At 49.2% G+C, this 18,839-nt stretch overlaps 1 protein-coding gene across 1 annotated transcript in view; it reads left to right on the top strand.

Moving 5' to 3' along the window:
- The window catches only part of WWC1 (WW and C2 domain containing 1), a 123,858-nt gene that overhangs the window by 38,876 nt on the left and 66,143 nt on the right, over positions 1–18,839 (top strand). The window contains exon 2 of the mRNA XM_036424555.2: positions 18,335–18,444. Within this exon, the coding sequence (XP_036280448.1) occupies positions 18,335–18,444 (110 nt within the window). The remainder of the gene's footprint in view (positions 1–18,334; positions 18,445–18,839) is intronic.

Here is an 18,839-nt window from a genome sequence, read left to right as displayed (position 1 = left end):
ATCCACCGAGCCAAACCGGTTAGGGGTACAAGAAAATTTTTAAAATGAATTTTGTATCAAGGGCTAGTAAAGAAATTCTAAACAGAAGGACTGAAGTTGGGTAGAAAAATATTCTTAATAACTTTAGGTTTTCTTTGGGGGCTGGGGGTGCCTTATTTCTGGTTATAAAAGCAAAGACAGCCCTGTGGTTTGGCACAATGGATAGACCGTCGGCCTGAGGACTGAGGACTGAGGAATCCTGGGTTTGATTCCAATCAGGGACGCATGCCTGGTTGCAGGCTCCCTCCCCAGTAGGGCGCGTGCGGGAGGCAGCCAATCAATGATTATTTCTCATTGATGTTTTTATCTCTCTCTCCCTCTCCCTTCCTCTCTGAAATCAATAAAAATAGATATTTAAAAGCAAAAACAACTGAGAAAACCTGAACTGTATCCCCAGCATGGAAGGGCAAATCCTGTCAACATTTTGGGATTTTTTTTCTCTTTCATTTTCCCTCTTTCTTGCAGGCAGGCACGATTTCGCTGTGTGCACAGTTTTGTATCCTGCCTTTTTCCACTTCTTGTAAAATTCTGTAGTAAAAACATTCTCCCTTCCTTCATTTAAAATGTTTCGTGAGCATACGTTTTAAACAATGGCATCAAGCCAAAACCGGTTTGGCTCAGTGGATAGAGCGTTGACCTGCGGACCGAAGGGTCCCGGGTCCGATTCCAGTCAAAGGCATGTGCCTTGGTTGCAGGCACATCCCCAGTGGGGGGGGTGCAAGAGGCAGTTGATTTATGCTTCTCTCTCATTGATGTTTCTAACTCTCTATCCCTCTCTCTTCCTCTCTGTAAAAATTCAATAAAATATATTTTAAAAAAAAACAAACAAAGCAAAAAAAAACAAACAGTGGCATCAAACGGTTAGAACCATCGTTGACTAACCATCCATTTCCTCCACATACTGATCCACCCACGTTCATTTCCTCCCTCCGGTGCGCAATGCTGAACTGAACATCTTGGTCTCCTGGGCGGGTGACGACAGCAGCAAGTCCCTGATGCGTTTGTCTTCGGGGCAAGTGGGTGACGATGTGGAGGCGCCTCCTTTTCGGAGGCTCTTCAGGGTGCCTCTCTGACTCTCATTCTGTCCTGCAGCTCCTGGGTTGAGGTCCAAGAATGAGCATCTGGTTCCATTTATCCAAAAGACGGTTCTTCTTGTTCTTGTCTGCTGCATGCTCACCCACAGTGTTCCTGGTTAACTAACTTCCTAATATTTGTAGCCAAGGCCACAGTAGCAATTAGTAAACAACTGATTTTTAAAGTTTAAAACTATAGGGGATAGTGTCCAGTTCCGCAGTGTTTTTTAAAATCCCCTCTCGGAGTGGACTGACTGTTCTCGGGGGGGAAAGGGAGGGAGGAAGAGACTGAACATAAACTGTGCACCTATGGATGAGGACAGTGGGGGGTGTGGAGGGGGTGGAGGGTGGGGTGGGAACCTGGTGGAAGGGGGAAGAAATGAGGAACCTTGTAATAATATGAACAATAAAGATTGATTAAAAAGAAAAAAAAAAAATATATATATCCATCCGCAGGTGAGGATAACAGAAATAAATAAACAAAGCTCAATAGAGCTTAAATAAATAAATAAATAAATAAATAAATAAAATAAAATAAAATCCCCTCTACTGGCCACCCTGTCGTCTAGCGTAAGAGCCACATGACTACGGTCAACGTAAATGCTCTCTGTGTGACTCCGTGGACTCACTGAGACCAGGGGTTGTACTGGGAACCACTTGTCTGGGAGGCTGGGAGAATGTACCGACCTGACGTGCAGAGCATTGTCAGCGCCATTGTTCCCTAAAGGTTTGAACGCTGGGTCCTTACAAAGGGGCATGTGGGCCACTTCTCAGGCACTGGATGTCCTGAGAAAATGGTACCACAGGATGCCACCCCTGTGGGGGGCGGGGCGGCTTGTTGTGGTGGAGTCCATACCCCTTGCTTTCATTCATGGGGAAACTGAGGCCCACAGGGGAGAAGAGACTTGACCGAAGTCACCTGCCCGAACATAGGGTGTGCCATCACAGTGCCGCTCAGGTGGGCAGGCAGCTGGAAGGCTGACTGGGCCCCTGCAGGAGCCTGCTGGGTGCTTGCTTGATGTCCAGACCCTGGGCAGGCTCAGCTGATGCTCTAGATCCCACCCATACATTGCCTGCTGAGCCCCCAAGTCAGCCCCAGGCCAGCTGGGGAACACCACATACAGGGTGGGGTCAATGTAGGCTTACAGTTGTTTGTATGGAAGGTAATACAATAACTAATAACTAATAATTCAAGGGTAAACAACTTGTTTTGTGTACTCACCCCTGCAAAGCTACTTTTGTCCCATCCTGTATCCCTTATATTTCCTTGTGTGCCAGGCAGGTGATCCTTTTCTCTCTCCCCGACTCCCCCAACACATGCCTGTGTGCCTCTTAAGCCAATTGGAAATTCATACATTCTCCCCTGGCACCAGAGCCCGAGGCGGCTGCCAACCTGTGGGTTTCTTTTCCGTGTGGCTTGCCATCTGGAGTGGCCACCTGGCCGCCTTGTGGGCTGTGTGTGGGCGCACGTGAGCCAGGCACCCATGTCCCAGGGCCAGGGTATTGTGTCCCCTCTCTGTGCTTGAATGGCTGGCTGAGCCGGGGGCCCAGGGGACAATGCCCAGAGCCCTTGGCAGTCAGAATGAATAATTCATATTGTATCTGCCGCCTTCCAGGGCTTCCCAAAATAGCTGTTTTAATTGCTTATTTGTTAGCTGCTGACTTGGACCCAGGCAGCCTTCAGCTCCGAGCACTTCAGTGGTTAACTTTGACTTGTAGGTAGGGCTTCCCTTCAGGGAACAAGTCTATTTCTTTTCTCCTTTCTAAAGAAACAACAGGGAAAAAGAACCCCTTCAAGAAAAGCCATGCTTTTCAGAGGCGAAACCCATCTTTTCAACGCCTGCGTGCGGCTCCTTTGGGATTGGTGTCCGCAGGCCTCTGTGGCCCTGGCGAGTAAAGAAATAGCAGTCAGATGGGCAGACAAGGTGAGCTTCTGGGTGGCATCAGTGTGCCCTCACGGTGCCACTAGCAAATGCTTGGGCATCTGCAGCGTTCAGCTCCTCAGACGGGCCTGGAGGTGCTGACTTGTGCTTCCTAGACCTGCCAGCGGCAGCTCAAGGAAAGGGATCAGGAAGGCCCACCTGCCCAGGTGAGCAGCCTGGAGCACTGCCCCGCCCTGCCGCCTTTGGGATTTTAGGGAGGTGGCAGTGCCAGTTCCCCTGGGGCTCTGGCAGGATGCCTCCAGGGTGACACGCATGGCCCCGCTTCAGAAGGGCTTCTTCCCGGGGTCCTGGTATAAGGACCCGGACACTCGGGGGTGTTGGGAGCCCCCTAAGTATGCGTACCGGGCCAGCAAGAGGTAGGGAGACATCGTTGGAAGGGCCTGGGCAGATAGAAGCCGTGTGGGGCTTACAGCGTGAGGTGACAAGTGTCACTCGAAGACACAGCACCCAGAGGACCCCGGGTGGCTGCTGAGACGGGGCCAGTGGGCTTTGGCGTCTAGTTCTGCACCTGCAGGCTGCCTGTAGGCCAGATGCAGGCAACATCCTTACTGCCCTCTCCCCAGCCCTGCTCGGCCTTCTGTTTACACTCGGACGCAAAGGGAAAATGGCCGGTTTAATGTGGCAGGAAAGAAAAGGGTGCTCATTGAAGACCTACTCTGTGCAGATCACATCCACATGCCGGCTCGGTGCTTCCTGGCTGTGTGGCCTCGGGCCTGACACAGTTTGCTGTAAAACGTGCCAGGTGGTGCCAGCAGCAGCCTCAGACATCCCGTGTTCGCTGGGTCTCTTGATGGCATCAGTTTTCTATGTGCTTCATTCAATCCCGTATTGTTTTGAAACAGACTGTACAGGTTAGCAGGCTGTCCCATCCACCCTCGGCGTGGGCAGGCTGTACCACCCAGCTTTGTGATAAGTGATGTTCGCACAACAATGAAGTCACCTCCGATGCATTTCTTACAACGGATCCCCGTTGTTAAGCCGCACACGGCTGGACGACATGTGTGTATCCATTCAGCGATGAGTGGACATTTGGGTCGGGTCCAGCTTGGGGTTATTACGGTCGATATATATTGATTTTAAGAAGCTCTGTTTTGTGTGCCACTAAGAAAGGACGAAACGCTACCAACTGAATAATGACCCAGAGTTCTAAAATTTACTAGAATGTTTGTTTATTGCTCATTGAAATAAACCTTTCAAGCTTAGATTTTTAAAATACATTTAAAAAAAAAGAAATACATAAATAAAACCAAGCTCCGTTGTTCCTAAAACGCCTTCCTATTCTAAATCCAATTCTTTGGAGTCACCACGGATTGCTGTCTGTGCTTTCTGGTATTGTCCCTGGTGCCCTCCAGAGTGGCTCTGAGGCAGGCAGCCTGTTAGGAGGACCGGAGGAATTCAAAGCCTGGGCTCTGGGCCCTGAGGCCAGCGTGGCAATTATGCGGAGTTAGCCTACTTCGCACTCCTGCCTCGGAATGCTGCTCAACGGGTCTGCTCGCTGCCTCCTCCCCCACCCCTCCCCGCAACCAGCTGGTTTCCAGGGGTTAAAAGTGCTCCGCGGTTGTCTCTGTGCTTTTATCCCAATGACAGCTTTCATGTCTGTGCACACAGGCAGCGACAGCTTCCGGCTGACAGCGGTGTGAGGTGTCAGCGGGGGTAACACACACACACACACACCTCATTTTGGAGATGTTAAAACGCGTTTACAAAGGTGCAGTCTGGCGTGGTGGAAAGAGAGTCTACCAAAGGCACCCTGAATAGTGCCAGGTACTTGGTATACACACTCAATGAAATTTAGCTTTTACTGTTTATCATTATTACTATTACTAGTAGGTATCCGTTGCCTTGTTGGTTCAATGAGGGCGTACTATTTGGGAATGACTTCTTTTACGTATAGCAACTGGTGCAATGCCTAGTACTTAATTGGCCTTCAGTGAAAGACGTCTTAATTATTATTTCTTTGCAATCTCACAATGCTCCTTTGGGACAGGCAGGCCAGATAGCCGACTTCAGAAGGAGCCTAAGGAGGGTACTTGCCCTGCCCAAGAGCATGGCTGATCTGGCGGCAGGATTGGAATCCAGATCTTGTCAATCCCCTCGCAGTGCTCTGTACAGATTGTGCTGCCATGGAAGGGGCCCGAGGAGAGGCAGGGTTCTGGAGAAACCTTCAGGGCCAATCCCATTTCTAGCTGTTCCCACAGCTCCTCGGGCTGCATGCCTGGGGTAAGAGCTGGAGGAAGAGCTGGAGCTCAAGAAACAGAGAAACAGCCAAATTTCAGGCAAGAGTGGCTGCAACTTTTGCTCTTAGTGCTGGATGCTCCCAGCCCCCCAGCCCCTGGGAAGGCTCTTGGAAAGCCAGCTCATGGGACTGGACCCCATAAAGCTGGCGGCTGAGTGCCCTCAGGCTCCTGAATCCAGAAAGGAGGAGCTCTGCATGCCTGCCCACCCAGGGTGTGTACCAGGCGCTGTGCTTTTTACCTGGGGACACTGAGGCTTAGAGCTGGGAAGGAATGTGCCCAGCTAAGAAGGACGGGAACTGCAAGTCCTATCTGGTTCTTTTTGCCCTATTGAGCACAGAACTATATATTTGTTGTTTTTTGCTAATTTTCACTAGAGAACATTTTTCTTCATTGGTTTTGAAAGAGGAAGGGAGGAAGGAAGGGAGGGAGAAGCAGTTGGTTGCCTTCCACATGTGCTCTGACCAGGCAAGAGATTGAACCTGCAGCCCATGTATGTGCTCTTGACCAGGAAACCAACCTGTGACCCTTCAGTGCGTGGGCCAATGCTCCAACCATTGAGCAGTGCGTGGGCCAATGCTCCAACCACCCCAGCTTCCCGATCTGGACACAGAACTTCTATACCCTACCTCCCAATTCGGGGTTAGGGATGAAGCTGGGGTGGAGCAGGATGAGCGGCAATCACATAGACCAGGTACTTGATCTGCTGTTGGGCTTTCAGGAAATTACCCTCCAACGAGCAAACTGAAGGCTCTATCTCCCAACATTTTCTCTGCATGAGTGGGAGCTTCATAGTCTCCTATGGGTTTGTTCAGTGATAATTATTTGTCTTCTAGTCTAATGAGGTTATAGCTATTATATAATCCATGCAACCCAGAGAATGCTAGCAGTAACTACCTCTTGGAGGCTGTTCAGATACTCACCTCCCCAAAACCAGGCTGACTTGGTCTCTTGGTGTCATGAGTGTGGTGCAGATCTGGTCTCAGTCCTGCCACTGACCCTGGGTGGCTCTGACAAGTCTTTATCTCTATGCGTCAATTTTCTCACCAATGAAACAAAGGAATTAGAGTTTTAATCCTCACCCAAGGATATGTGTTGTTGTTATTGTTTTAAACACTGTCATTGATTTCAAAGAGGAAGGGAGAGGGAGAAAGAGAGAAATATCAGTGATGGAGAGAATCTTTGGTGGGCCGCCTCCTGCATGCCCACATCAGGCAAGTGCCCTGACCAGAATCAAACTGTGACCTCCTGGTTCATATCAATAGATCAACGCTCAACCATGGAGTCACACCAGCTGGGCAAGGATATGCTTTTTATTATTTTATTTTATTGATTTTGGAGAGAGGAAGGAAGAGAGAAACATCGATGTGAGAGAGAAACATTGATCAGTTGCGTCCTGTACATGCTCTGAATGGAGATTGAACTCACAATCTAGATATGTGCCCTGACCGGGAATTGAACCTGCGACCTTTTGGTGTATGGGACGACGCTCCAGTCAACTGAGCCAAGCAGCCAGGGTTCACTGATAACATTCTTTCATGCTCCCGCATCAGTGAAAAGGATGATAATGAATTGGCTCCTGTTTATTGTATCCACATCATGTGCCAAAGTGTTGTTTCAGGAATTGTTTCATTTGATCTTCAGAGGACACTGTGAGGTAGGTGTACCTGGAAGGGTTGTTTTGAGGGCCACGTGAGTTAATTAATGTCTGTAAACTGCTTGGATTAGCTCCTGGCAAGTAGTGAATGCTTCCATAAATGTTTTGGTTTTGTTTTGTTTTTTCTGTATATGCACATGTGAAAAACTGAGCTACAGAAAGTTTAAGTGTCTTATCCAAGGCCACACAGCTGGAAAGTGACAGAGCCTGGATTCAAACCCAGGGAGTCTGGCTCCACTGCCTTCAGTTAACGGCCACTCAGGGCTGCATTAAGATGAGAGGCAGGAGTAACAGGTTAGACAGCAGGGGGACTGTCTACACTCAGAGACTGCCTGCCCGCCTCATTTTTATTTTTTATTTTATTTTATTTTTAAAAATATATATTTTATTGATTTTTTACAGAGAGGAAGGGAGAGAGATAGAGAATTAGAAACATCTATGAGAGATAATCATCGATCAGCTGCCTCTTGCACACCCCCTACTGGGGATGTGCCCGCAACCAAGGTACATGCCCTTGACCAGAATCGAACCTGGTCAATCCGCAGGCCGACGACGCTCTATCCACTGAGCCAAACCGGTCTCTGCCCACCCCATTTTTAAAACGCAGCACTGTAGTAGACAGAGGTGTCTGCAGGCAGAATCTGGCCCTCCCGTAGTCAGTTGGCCATTGCTACTTGAATCCATGATCTGGAGCGAGCCACAGAGAGGAATAGCAGCCACATTCAGCATGGCGTCAGGGAGCTGGAGGCAGCGAGACATGGGGAAGGCGGTGGAGGAAGTGGGCTGGCCCAGGTTTGAGGTGTGTGATCCCAAGAACCCAGCAGGGCAGATGAAGGTGAGCCACTGGTTTGAAGAGGAGAAAGGGGACTGGGAGAACAGCCTGGAACCTTCCCTCCAGCTCTCTCCCTCCTCTTCTTTTCCCCACAAAAGAATTCCAGGAGTGGAAGTGACTAGGCCAGGAGAGTTTCTGGATAAACCAGCCCAGCCAAATCAGCCAAGCAAGGAAAAGTAGGGGTCAAAAAACCAGAATGTTGAGACAGGTGTGTTGAGCGTGAAGGGAGGGAATGGGGAGATTCCCAGAGACAGAGAACTTGGAAATTCCTGGTGTGACCACCTCCCTCAGAGAACAGATTTTGACAGCCGCGTCCCCTCCAGCTGCCATTTCCCATCTTCTCTGGTTTGATTTCCAAGGAGAGAGTCCGAGACCAGCTTCCCGGGGATACCCAGGGCTTCTAGGCGCTGCGCCTGGACAGTAACTTTGCTTCTGTTTTCCCATCATGAAAATAGGCATGTAATACCTAACTCACAGTCACAGCTAATGTTTTTGAGCCCCGTGAGCCATGGATTCAGCGCTGCTCATCTGGACCAGGTAGTCACAGGAAGAAGCAGACTCAGGCCGGGTGGGCTCATGCCCCAGGCGACAGCGAGGCAGGGACGGCCTGCATGGAACCCAGGGGGCTGAGTCTGAAGCCTGTGCATTTTAACCGCCACTGGGTATCTCTTGGGATGGAGAATGATGATGATGGTGATGATGACGATGATGAGGATGAGGATGGTGATGATGGTGATGATGGTGATAATATGATGATAGCTAACATATCAGTTCTAAAAGTGACCCGATTCTCACAGTACGCAGAGCACAGATGCCGCTCAATAGGCAGCGTGGACACCCCTCATTTTACTAAGGGCGATTCCGTGCCAGGCCCTGTGCTCAGCACTTTTATGTGGGTTACCTCACTTAATCCCCACAACACCCTTACAAGACTGAGACTTCTCAGTTTCACAGAGAAGGCAACGCCCCCTCACCGGGTTACGTAACACCACCCACGGCGGTGCAAGGGGCGGAGCGTGGGTTTCAGCCGAGTTTCACTGATTTCTGAGCCTCGTGGGTAGCATCAGCCCCATCTCCCCATTAACCGTGAAATCCATCGCTGTTCCCTTTCTTCTCCACCTTCCCCTGACTTCACCCCGTTGCCCCTGTCTCCCTCTTCTCCCGTTCCTTGGCCTTTCGGTCTGTATGGCAAATGCAGCACCTTATTAGCTATCCTTGCATCTGGTAATTTTCTGTGGTCCGCAGTCCCAGGTCACGTAACTGCCACATGTACTGCCACCTAATGTCACGGGGACAGGTCACTTCCTGCTTTCAGGGCAAGCTTTGGCTCCCTGGCCTGAACCCAGGCTCCTGAAGGCAGAAACATCAAGGCTGACCCAAACATCCAAGGCCCTGTGGTGCCTGGCCCAGGACTCAGCTGTTGTGTCCATACCATAAATTCTTGCTGCTTGAAGGATTAATGAAATGGGGGCCCAGCCAGTGTGGCTCAGTGGTTGAGCATTGACCCATGAATCAAGAGGTTACTGGTTCGATTCCTGGTCGGGCACCAGGGCACGTGCCCAGGTTATGGGCTCAATCCCCAGCAGGGAGGAGTGCAAGAGGCAGCCAGTCAGTGATGTTTCTCTTTCATCGATGTTTCTCTCTATTCCTTTCCCTTCCTCTCTCTCTCTCAAATCAATCTATAGACTAGTTATAGCAGTTAATAATGCGAATTTTTTTCAATAGATGGAGTTACACATATGTTGATATATATGCAATTTGATATGTATGCTATTTTGTTATATTGACAGCAAGCTTCAAAACTTCATATGTCAAATTTTCTGAAGGTGTTAACATCATGGATATTTTTACGCTTAAAAATGTCAAATTTTGTGCCAAAAAAAGAGCATTTGTGGGAAGTTTTAATTCATTACTTTATTTTGAAGAAAAGTGCTACTGAATACTTCAGGAAGCTTATGGTGAACATGCTCCATCTCAAGATACTTGTGAACGCTGGTTTAAACGCTTTAAAAATGTTGATTTCAATGTGAAAGACAAAGAATGTCCAGGTCAACCAAAAAAGTTTGAAGACCAACAATTATAACCATTATTGGATGAAGATGCATATCAAACTCAAAAACAACTTACAGAAAGATTAAACGTTGCTCAGCAAACAATTTTCGATTGTTTACAAGCAATTGAAAAGATTTTAAAAGAAGGAAAATGGGTGTCACATCAACTGAAGGAAAGACAAATGGAAAACCGAAAAGTCATCAGGAAAATGTTGCTTCAACGGAATGAAAGAAAGACTTTTTTGCATTGATTTGTGATTGGTAATGAAAAATGGATTTATTTTGAGAATCCCAAATGTGCAAAATCATGGGTTGATCGAGGTCAACCATCAACATCTACTGCAAGACCAAATCGATTCGGAAAGAAGACAATGCTCTGCATTTGGTGGGATCAGGAAGGTGTGGTGTACTATTAGCTTCTAAAACCAGGTGGATAATACTGATCACAATCTACAACAATCAATTTAAACCACACTTTGATCATAAAACGACCAGAATGTACCAGAAGATACTGCAAAGTAATTTTGCTTCATGATAATGCACCATCACACACTTCAAAACCAGTTAAAGACACATTGAAAGATCTTGCCTGGGAAGTATTAACCCACCTGGCATATTCACCAGGCCTTGCTCCTTCAGATTACCACTTGTTCTGATCGATGGCACACTCACTTTCTGAGCAGCACTTCAAAACGTATGAAGAAGTGGAAAATTGGGTCTCTGAATGGTTTGCCTCAAAACAAGAAAAGTTTTATTGGAACGGTATCCACAAATTACCTGAAATATGGGAGAAATGTGTAGCTAGCTATGGACATGACTTTGAATAAAGCACTTTTGATGTTTCTCTTGAAATTAAGATGTTTTCTTTGATTACGAAATCCGCCATTATTAACTGGTACACCTAGTATATTATAAAAGCCTAAATGGCCATTGACCATTCAACCAGTAGCTATGATGTGTACCTGCCCACCAGGGGGCAGATGCTCAAAACCCAGGCATGGGAACATGGAAGAGACATGAATCTCAGAGGAAAAGAGGGAAGGGGGAAGGCAGGAAGAGATTAACCAAAGATACTAGAGGCCTGGTGCATGGATTTGTGCACTGGTGCGATCTCTCAGCCTGGCAGTCCAATATCCCCTGAAGGGGCCCAGATTATGAGAGGGCACAGGCCAGGTCGAGGGATCCCTCCAGTGCATAAATCCATGCTCAACACACCTGTCTCAACATTCTGGTTTTTCGACCCCTACTTCTCCTTGCTTGGCTGATTTGGCTGGGCTGGTTTATCCAGAAACTCTCCTGGCCTAGTCACTTCCACTCCTGGAATTCTTTTGTGGGGAAAAGAAGAGGAGGGAGAGAGCTGGAGGGAAGGTTCCAGGCTGTTCTCCCAGTCCCCTTTCTCCTCTTCAAACCAGTGGCTCACCTTCATCTGCCCTGCTGGGTTCTTGGGATCACACACCTCAAACCTGGGCCAGCCCACTTCCTCCACCACCTTCCCCATGTCTCGCTGCCTCCAGCTCCCTGACGCCATGCTGAATGTGGCTGCTGTTCCTCTCTGTGGCTTGCTCCAGATCATGGATTCAAGTAGCAATGGCCAACTGACTACGGGAGGGCCAGATTCTGCCTGCAGACACCTCTGTCTACTACAGTGCTGCGTTTTAAAAATGGGGTGGGCCGAGACCGGTTTGGCTCAGTGGATAGAGCGTCGTTGGCCTGCGGATTGACCAGGTTCGATTCTGGTCAAGGGCATGTACCTTGGTTGCGGGCACATCCCCAGTAGGGGGTGTGCAAGAGGCAGCTGATCGATGATTATCTCTCATAGATGTTTCTAATTCTCTATCTCTCTCCCTTCCTCTCTGTAAAAAATCAATAAAATATATATTTTTAAAAATAAAATAAAATAAAAATGAGGCGGGCAGGCAGTCTCTGAGTGTAGACAGTCCCCCTGCTGTCTAACCTGTTACTCCTCTAGAAAAAGATTTTTAAAAAATGGGGAGAAAAGAAGAGAGCGGTTAGGAGGGTGAGGCAGGGAGGTTCTCTGGTCGCTTTCTGCAGCTGAGCAAGGGGTTGGTGCTCAAAGTCCTTACTAGGGGCCCTAGACCCCTGAACGCCCAGCTCTGCCCTCTCTCTGCCTCTGCCCCGTCACTCCTCACAGAGATGGGCCATCTCTAATGTCCCGCCCCAGAGCCTGCGTGCTGGCTGCTCCCTTTGCTCCCACCTCTATCTGGTTTCCCTCCAAAGTTCACCTTCTCCTGGAAGCTTCCCATAGCCACCTGCCCCTTTACACTTGATCCTGTTGTGGTGGTGGTGTTGTTTTTTTTGCTTGCTTGTTTGGTTTTTGTTTTCCTCACCCAAGGATATTTTTTCATTGATTTTTAGAGAGAGTAGAAGGGAGAGGGAGAGGCAGAGAGAGAAACATCAATGTGAGAGAGACACATCGATTGGTTGCCTCCCGCACATGCCTGGACCAGGGCCAGAGGCCAAGCCTGCAACTGAGGTACCTGCGTGTCCTTGACCAGAATCTAACCCAGGACCCTTCAGTTCTTGGGCCAACATTCTATCCACTGAGCCCAAACTGGCTAGGGTTCTGTTTGTCTTTTTTCTGATTGACAGTGCATGGCTAAAATGACCATGTTAGCTCACACCCAGGCTGGGGTGTGTCCCCAACTGCAGCATGAGGTAGGGGCAGGGCGCTGTCTCGTCCACTCTGCAGCTGGCATTTGTTAATGAGGTTCACCTGTGTGTTGTGGGCTCAGCCCGCCTAGCAAACTTGGGAGATGGTTATTTTTATCAGCCCCATATTTGTTAAAATGAATGAATGAAAGTGTATGAACAGCTGAAACCACTTTGGCTCAGTGGATAGAGCGTCAGCCTGCAGACTGAAGGGTCCCAGGTTCAATTCCGGTCAAGGGAGTGTACCTTGGTTGCAGGCACATCCCGGTGGGGGGTGTGCAGGAGGCAGCTGGTCAATGTTTCTCTCCCATCAATGTTTCTAGCTCTCTAGTCCTCTCCCTTCCTCTCTGTAAAAAAATTCGAAAATATATATATTTTTTAAAATTCCTGAATTATCTAAAAAAATAAATAAAAAAAAATGCATGTGAACAGAGCTGGATTAAGGGAAGGAAGGAGAGCCCGCTGCAACCTCCGAGATGGAAAAGGTGAAGGGGCTCCCCGGAAACGGTTCTGTGCAGCAGCCAGTTCTGTGCAGCAGCCGGAGGGTGACTGGGGTGTGACATCTAAGCTATGGGAACTATGCATGTGAAACGCCCTGGGCCGGAAGAACCGGCAGGAGGGCTTCTGCTGAAAGTTTGGACAGTTCTTGGCACTGAGTCTGGAGATCGCTTTAGAAAGTTGTCCCTCCCAGCTGGGGCCGGGCCCAGCACCCCGCCAGACAGATGCCATAACAAGGTTACTGTGGGAAGTGTTAGGATCGCTCGGGAAGCACCAGGAACATGAAAGATATGTCCTGCGTTCCTCAGGCCCCAGAGAATTACCACCCAGTGTTAGACTTGGCAGAGGCCTTCCCGCTTCCCCTCTGAGCTGCCTCCTTAGAAAAGACATGCTGGCTGAATGTTGAATGCCCGTCCGCCCGCCATGGCAGCCTGCTCCTGGGCCCCCTCCCACAGCCCATGGAGCTGGGAGCGGGACGGGTGTGCCCGGGTGCCTGGTGCAGGGTGTTCTGGCAGGACCTACCTGTATCCAAGGCGACGCATCCGGGCCCTTTTTCCAGGAGGGCCTGTTGTGAAACATCCTGGAATGTTTGTGTTCCTTCGCAGGTCAGTAATGAAGCAGAGGCCAAAGGAGTTCTTGCTCAGCACCCTCGCTTCCCTCCCTCTCTCTCGCCCTTCCAGCATTTGGGTCATTTGGTTTCCTATGGGGTTTTCGGCAGCCCAGGCCATGGAAGCTGGAGCCTGGGATTGCACCGGGCTAGGGTGGGGGGATCACTTCATCAGAGGGGGTGGGGGCAAGCCCCCCGAGTCCTGGCCACATCTGAAAGCAGACATCCCTTCCCAGCTCACAGCTTGCCCAGAGGGAACCATTACAAACCAGAGAAGTACCTGCAGTTTCCCAGGGGGAACTGGTTTAAAGTTCCTCCCTGGCAGGAAGGGGTGTGTGTGTGTGTGTGTGTGTGTGTGTGCGCGCCCATGCACTTGTGTATACATATGTGTGTTTAAATCCTCGTGCAGCTAAATTCGCTTCCCTTCATCCTGGCTGAACGGCACGTCTCCGCACACTGAATAATTCATCTCCTTCTTGGCGTTTGTTCCTGAGAGGTTCTCGCTGTCCAGGTTTCTTTTAGCGGCATAGTGTCCCACTGGAAGCTTTTCTCTTTCCCATGGATGTGCACTGGGCGTCCGGATATCAGCCCCCTGGCTTCTCCCATGGTCCCTTTGAAGGGATCCCTCAAATCAACCAAAGCTGTCCTTTCTCATCCCGCCCTCCCCTTCTAACTTTGGGTCCTCTTTACTCACATTGTTGTTGTTATTATTATTATTATTTTCAGCCCTGTTAGCCACAATGTCTGCATTTGCTGCAAGTTGGACTCAGCATCTTCCCCCCTCCACACGTCGGTCACAATTGTGGTGCTTATAGCCAACATTATTTCGGTTCTGACTTCTCCGTGTCCAAGGCGAAATAATGTCCAACATTATTTCGGTTCTGACTTCTCCATGTCCGTGGGTCCTGCTTTGCTGGAAAAGAGATTGCGTTGTTGATGTTTCCCTCCGCCTCTCCCGCTCCTCATGTCACACACACAGCTCTGTGAATCACGTGTGCTAGTGACCTTGAGCCACTAGGCTGCCTTTTCATTAAGCAGCAGTGTGTGACCCACATGCCTGAATGTCCTGCTGGGAAGGCGTGGAAGCTGAAGGTGCAAGCAGGCAAGAGCTCTGTGCCTTGGGCCGGCTGCAGGCATCCCTGTGGTCCTGCTTGATCCTCTCTGTCTCTGGAATAGCTGACATTGCGTTCCAGATTGTTCTGAGTCTCATGGGGTCCCGTGAATTTTTGTTAGCAAAGCCTGGGTTTGGGAATCAGGCAGTAGGCTTCAGGTTATAGTGCTGGGGTTGACCGACTCTGTGATGTAGCTGTGAGGAGGCCTCCAGAAGGAAACATGTTGTATATGATTTGCTTTCTAGGCCTGGATCTAACCATTATTAGTTTAATTATAATTAACAAGTGAACGTTACAGAAGCATTAATTTAAAAAAGGGATAAAACACTTAAATTCATTGAAATCTCTGTACCAAGATAACCTTTTAATGTCTAACTTTCTAATTTTTCTTCTACACACAAAACACACACACACACACATACTTTTTTGGCAAAATATACATAATGGTATCCTGTAGATCTTCTCTTTCTACAGTGTTGTCTTTCACATAGTAAATTGAAAGCATCCTTCCATTTTAGCAAAATATAGAATATTTTATTTTTTGTTCCTACATATGCATGATCGTATGTGCCCATTCCAAGATACTTAGTGAGAGAGAATTGTGGGGGGTATAGGGTTCCCTTGCTCAGAATCACCATTGGAGAAATTATTTCATCAGTCCCCAGCGAGGAATTCTGAAAGGTGTGCTAATGCTCACACAGATTCTGGGCAGCAGGCGGGAAGGGACACAGCTCCTTGGTTTTCTGGGTTGCAGACTGATCGTATAATAAGATTTATCTCCACAGCCAGGCTGGGGGAGGGCAGGGCGAGGAATGAGCCCAAAGGAGAGGTCTGAGTGTGGTTGGTGCGAGCATGCCTGCTCCCTCACAGTTTGCCTGTCCCCCGTGATGGAGGAGCTCACCGTGGAGGCGTGTACGCCTGGGGGGAGGGTTCCCTCAGGGACCCTTTCAAAGATCTGTTGGATGAAATGTTGTGGGATGAGCTTTGGCCCTTGGGCTTCGGTCTTCATGCTCCATAAGGAAGAGGGAGCAAACACAGAGAGGAGATGTGGGAGTGGGGGAGACACTGCTGGAAGTGGCCTTCTGTTCCTGACATCTGAGCGGAGGATGGGGTGGGGCGGGGTGGGCTGCAGGCAGCCTCACAGGAACTTGACCCAGACGGCACAGGTGTGCCCCCGAGTGAAGAGCATTCTTAGCTGAAGAAAGGCCCGTCACCTGTGTGGTTCTCCTTGGCCTCAGGGGGTGCAGTGAGGATGTCAACTTTCAAGAGGACCTTTTAGCTCACTGCAGGGGCTCCGGCGACACCATTGCCTTGCTTGAAATCCCAGCGTGGCCTTTGACACTGAGAATATTACTTAGTCTTTCTTAGCCTTGGTTTCCCTGCTTGGGAAATGGGGATGATAATAACTAATGTTTTGTTGCGCGCTCGTTGGTAGCAGGATCTGTGCTAAATGTTCCTGTAAGCATGGCCTTATGTAAGCTAAGCGACATCCCGGAGAATGGTTATCATCCCCACTTCACAGATCAATACACTGAGCCTCAGAGAGGTTAAGTTGCCCGACCCACACAGCTAATGGAAATCATGCTTATTGAACACTCCCTTAATGGTGACTAACCTGTTGCATGTCACATAGACCTCTGGCCTCATCCTCATTGTCTGCTACAAGATAGCAGTAAATTACCAACCAACAGAGCTCTGGAGCCAGCATGCCAGGAATTCAGTCAATCGGTATTTCTACAGCCTGCCAGACCCTGGATATGCAGAGCTCATAAGTGCACCAGGTCTCTCCGCCAGGGGCCCTTCAGTCTTTCTTTCCCCCGTGTATTTTGCTTCTAGTTTGATATGGAATGAATGTAAGAAGGAAGTTTAAGAGAGAGGGTGGATTCCTGTGGTTTGAAGGGAAGTTCTTTAAAAATAAAAACAACAACATGCCGAAACCAGTTTGGCTCAGAGCGTTGGCCTGCGGACTGAAAGGTCCCAGGTTCGATTCCGGTCAAGGGCATGTACCTTGGTTGCTGACACATCCCCAGTAGGGGGTGTGCAGGAGGCGGCTGGTCGATGTTTCTCTCATCAGTGTTTCTAGCTCTCTATCCCTCTTTCTTCCTCTCTGTAAAAAATCAATAAAATATATAGATAAATAAAAACAATAACAAAAAAAAACCCACAAAGTTTTTATTGATTTTTAGAGAGAGAGAGAGAATCATCAATATGACAGAGAAACATCCACTGGCTGCCTCCTGCCTGCCCGCTCCTGGGTATCAAACCTGCATCTCAGGCATGTGCCCTGACCCCGGATCAAACCTGCGCCTTTTTGGTGCATGGGACAAGGCTCAACCAACGGAGCCACCCAGCCAGGCCTTGGAGGGAAGTTCTTGATCAGGATCGCAGACCTCGTCGCGGTCATCTTTCTTCCTGTGCCGTTGGACCTCAGTTAGCCAGTCTGCAGAAAGACCGATGAAGTAGCCTCTGGGAGTCTGGAACTGGGAGTGGGTAGGAAGCAGACAGGAGAGGGAGGAGATGAGGATGTGACTTTTATGCAGAGGCAGCAACTCTAGAACCCCAGGAGCTGTCTGGAGGGGCCACTGGGGCGGACGGCTATGTCTGGATTCCTAGCACTCTGGCTGAAATACTTGACTGGCAGTCTGTGCTGTCTGGGGCTGGAACGAGCCTTTGTTCTTTTAGTTGGGTGAGGTGCATGTCTGGCTGGCTTAGCCACAATACCAAGTGATGATGGCCGTTTCACTTAGGGCAGAACGGGGACTTAGCGGGTGGTTATTGTTACAAGATCACTTGAGGCTGGATTGTCTCAGGAAGGAGAGCAGTGGGTTACAGGCATTTGGGAACCAGCTCAGGAGGCAAGAAATACGGCTCTTGTGTGTGTGTGTGTGTGTGTGTGTGTGTGTATGTGTGTGTTTTTTTAATATATATTTTATTGATTTTTTACAGAGAGGAAGGGAGAGGAATAGAGAGCTAGAAACATTGATGAGAGAGAAACATCAACCAGCTGCCTCCCGCACACCTCCCCACTGGGGACGCGCCCACAACCAAGGTACATGCCCTTGGCCAGAATCAAACCTGGGATCCTTGAGTCTGCAGGCCAACGCTCTATCCACTGAGCCAAACCGGTTTCGGCAAGAAATACAGCTCTTGGCCAAACTCGCAGGGCGGGGCATCTGCTATTCTAGAAGCTGCAGTAACTCAGCTTTCCAGAGGAGACGTGGGCATGACACCATGCCATGGAGCTGGGAGAAAGACTGGGGGTGGGACAGGCGAGGGAGTTGCAGGTGGAGAAGCCAGAGAGGGCTGAGTCAAGTCCAAAAGCAAGCTTGACCTTCAAGCCCTTTCCTGCAAGCCCTTCAGGTAGAGATGCAGAGCTGGAGGCCCAGAGAAGGAAGGTGGCCGGCTCAGATTTCCCCCTCATTAGTGACTAAGTTGGGGCTGGGACACAGATTCCCTGCCTCCTTCTATGTGTTCACCTTCCCGGGACAACAGGGACAAATGTGGTGTCATTGCCAGGTTTGGGGATCTGCTGGGCCAGCGCTGAGGAGCATGGAGGCCCAGAGTTGCAGGGTTGTGGGCACCGTAGGCTGATGGGATCTTTCTTCTCTTCCTGCCCAGGTATACCAAACCGCTCACCTTTGCCGACTGCATCAGTGATGAGCTGCCTCTGGGATGGGAAGAGGCGTATGACCCGCAGGTTGGAGATTACTTCATAGACCACAACACCAGTAAGTTCCGGCCATCCTTCCTTCCTCATCCCCTCTCCCCATCCTCTGCCTCCACGCTCACCTCCTAAATCTGGAAGAGGCTCTTGAAGCCAAATCGTATTTTGGGGGGTTTTATCTTCTTCTTTTAAAAAAATATATCTTTATTGATTTAAGAGAGGAAAGGAGAGGGAGAGAGAGATGAAAAGATCAATGATGAAAGATTGATTGGCTGCCTCCTGCACAATCGGGGATCAAGCCCCCAACCCAGGCATGTTCCCTGACCGGGAATTGAACCATGACTTCCTGGTTCATAAGTTGATACCCAACCACTGAGCCGCTATGGCTGGGCCATATTTTGTTTTATATACAGCTAGGTAGAGATGTCAACGTAGAGATATCACCATAGGTATAGATAG

The sequence above is a fragment of the Pipistrellus kuhlii genome, unplaced genomic scaffold, assembly GCF_014108245.1.
Source record: "Pipistrellus kuhlii isolate mPipKuh1 unplaced genomic scaffold, mPipKuh1.p scaffold_m20_p_8, whole genome shotgun sequence".
Lineage (NCBI taxonomy): Eukaryota > Metazoa > Chordata > Mammalia > Chiroptera > Vespertilionidae > Pipistrellus > Pipistrellus kuhlii.
Note: the sequence above shows the minus strand (reverse complement) of the source record. Positions and strands in the feature narration are given on the sequence as shown.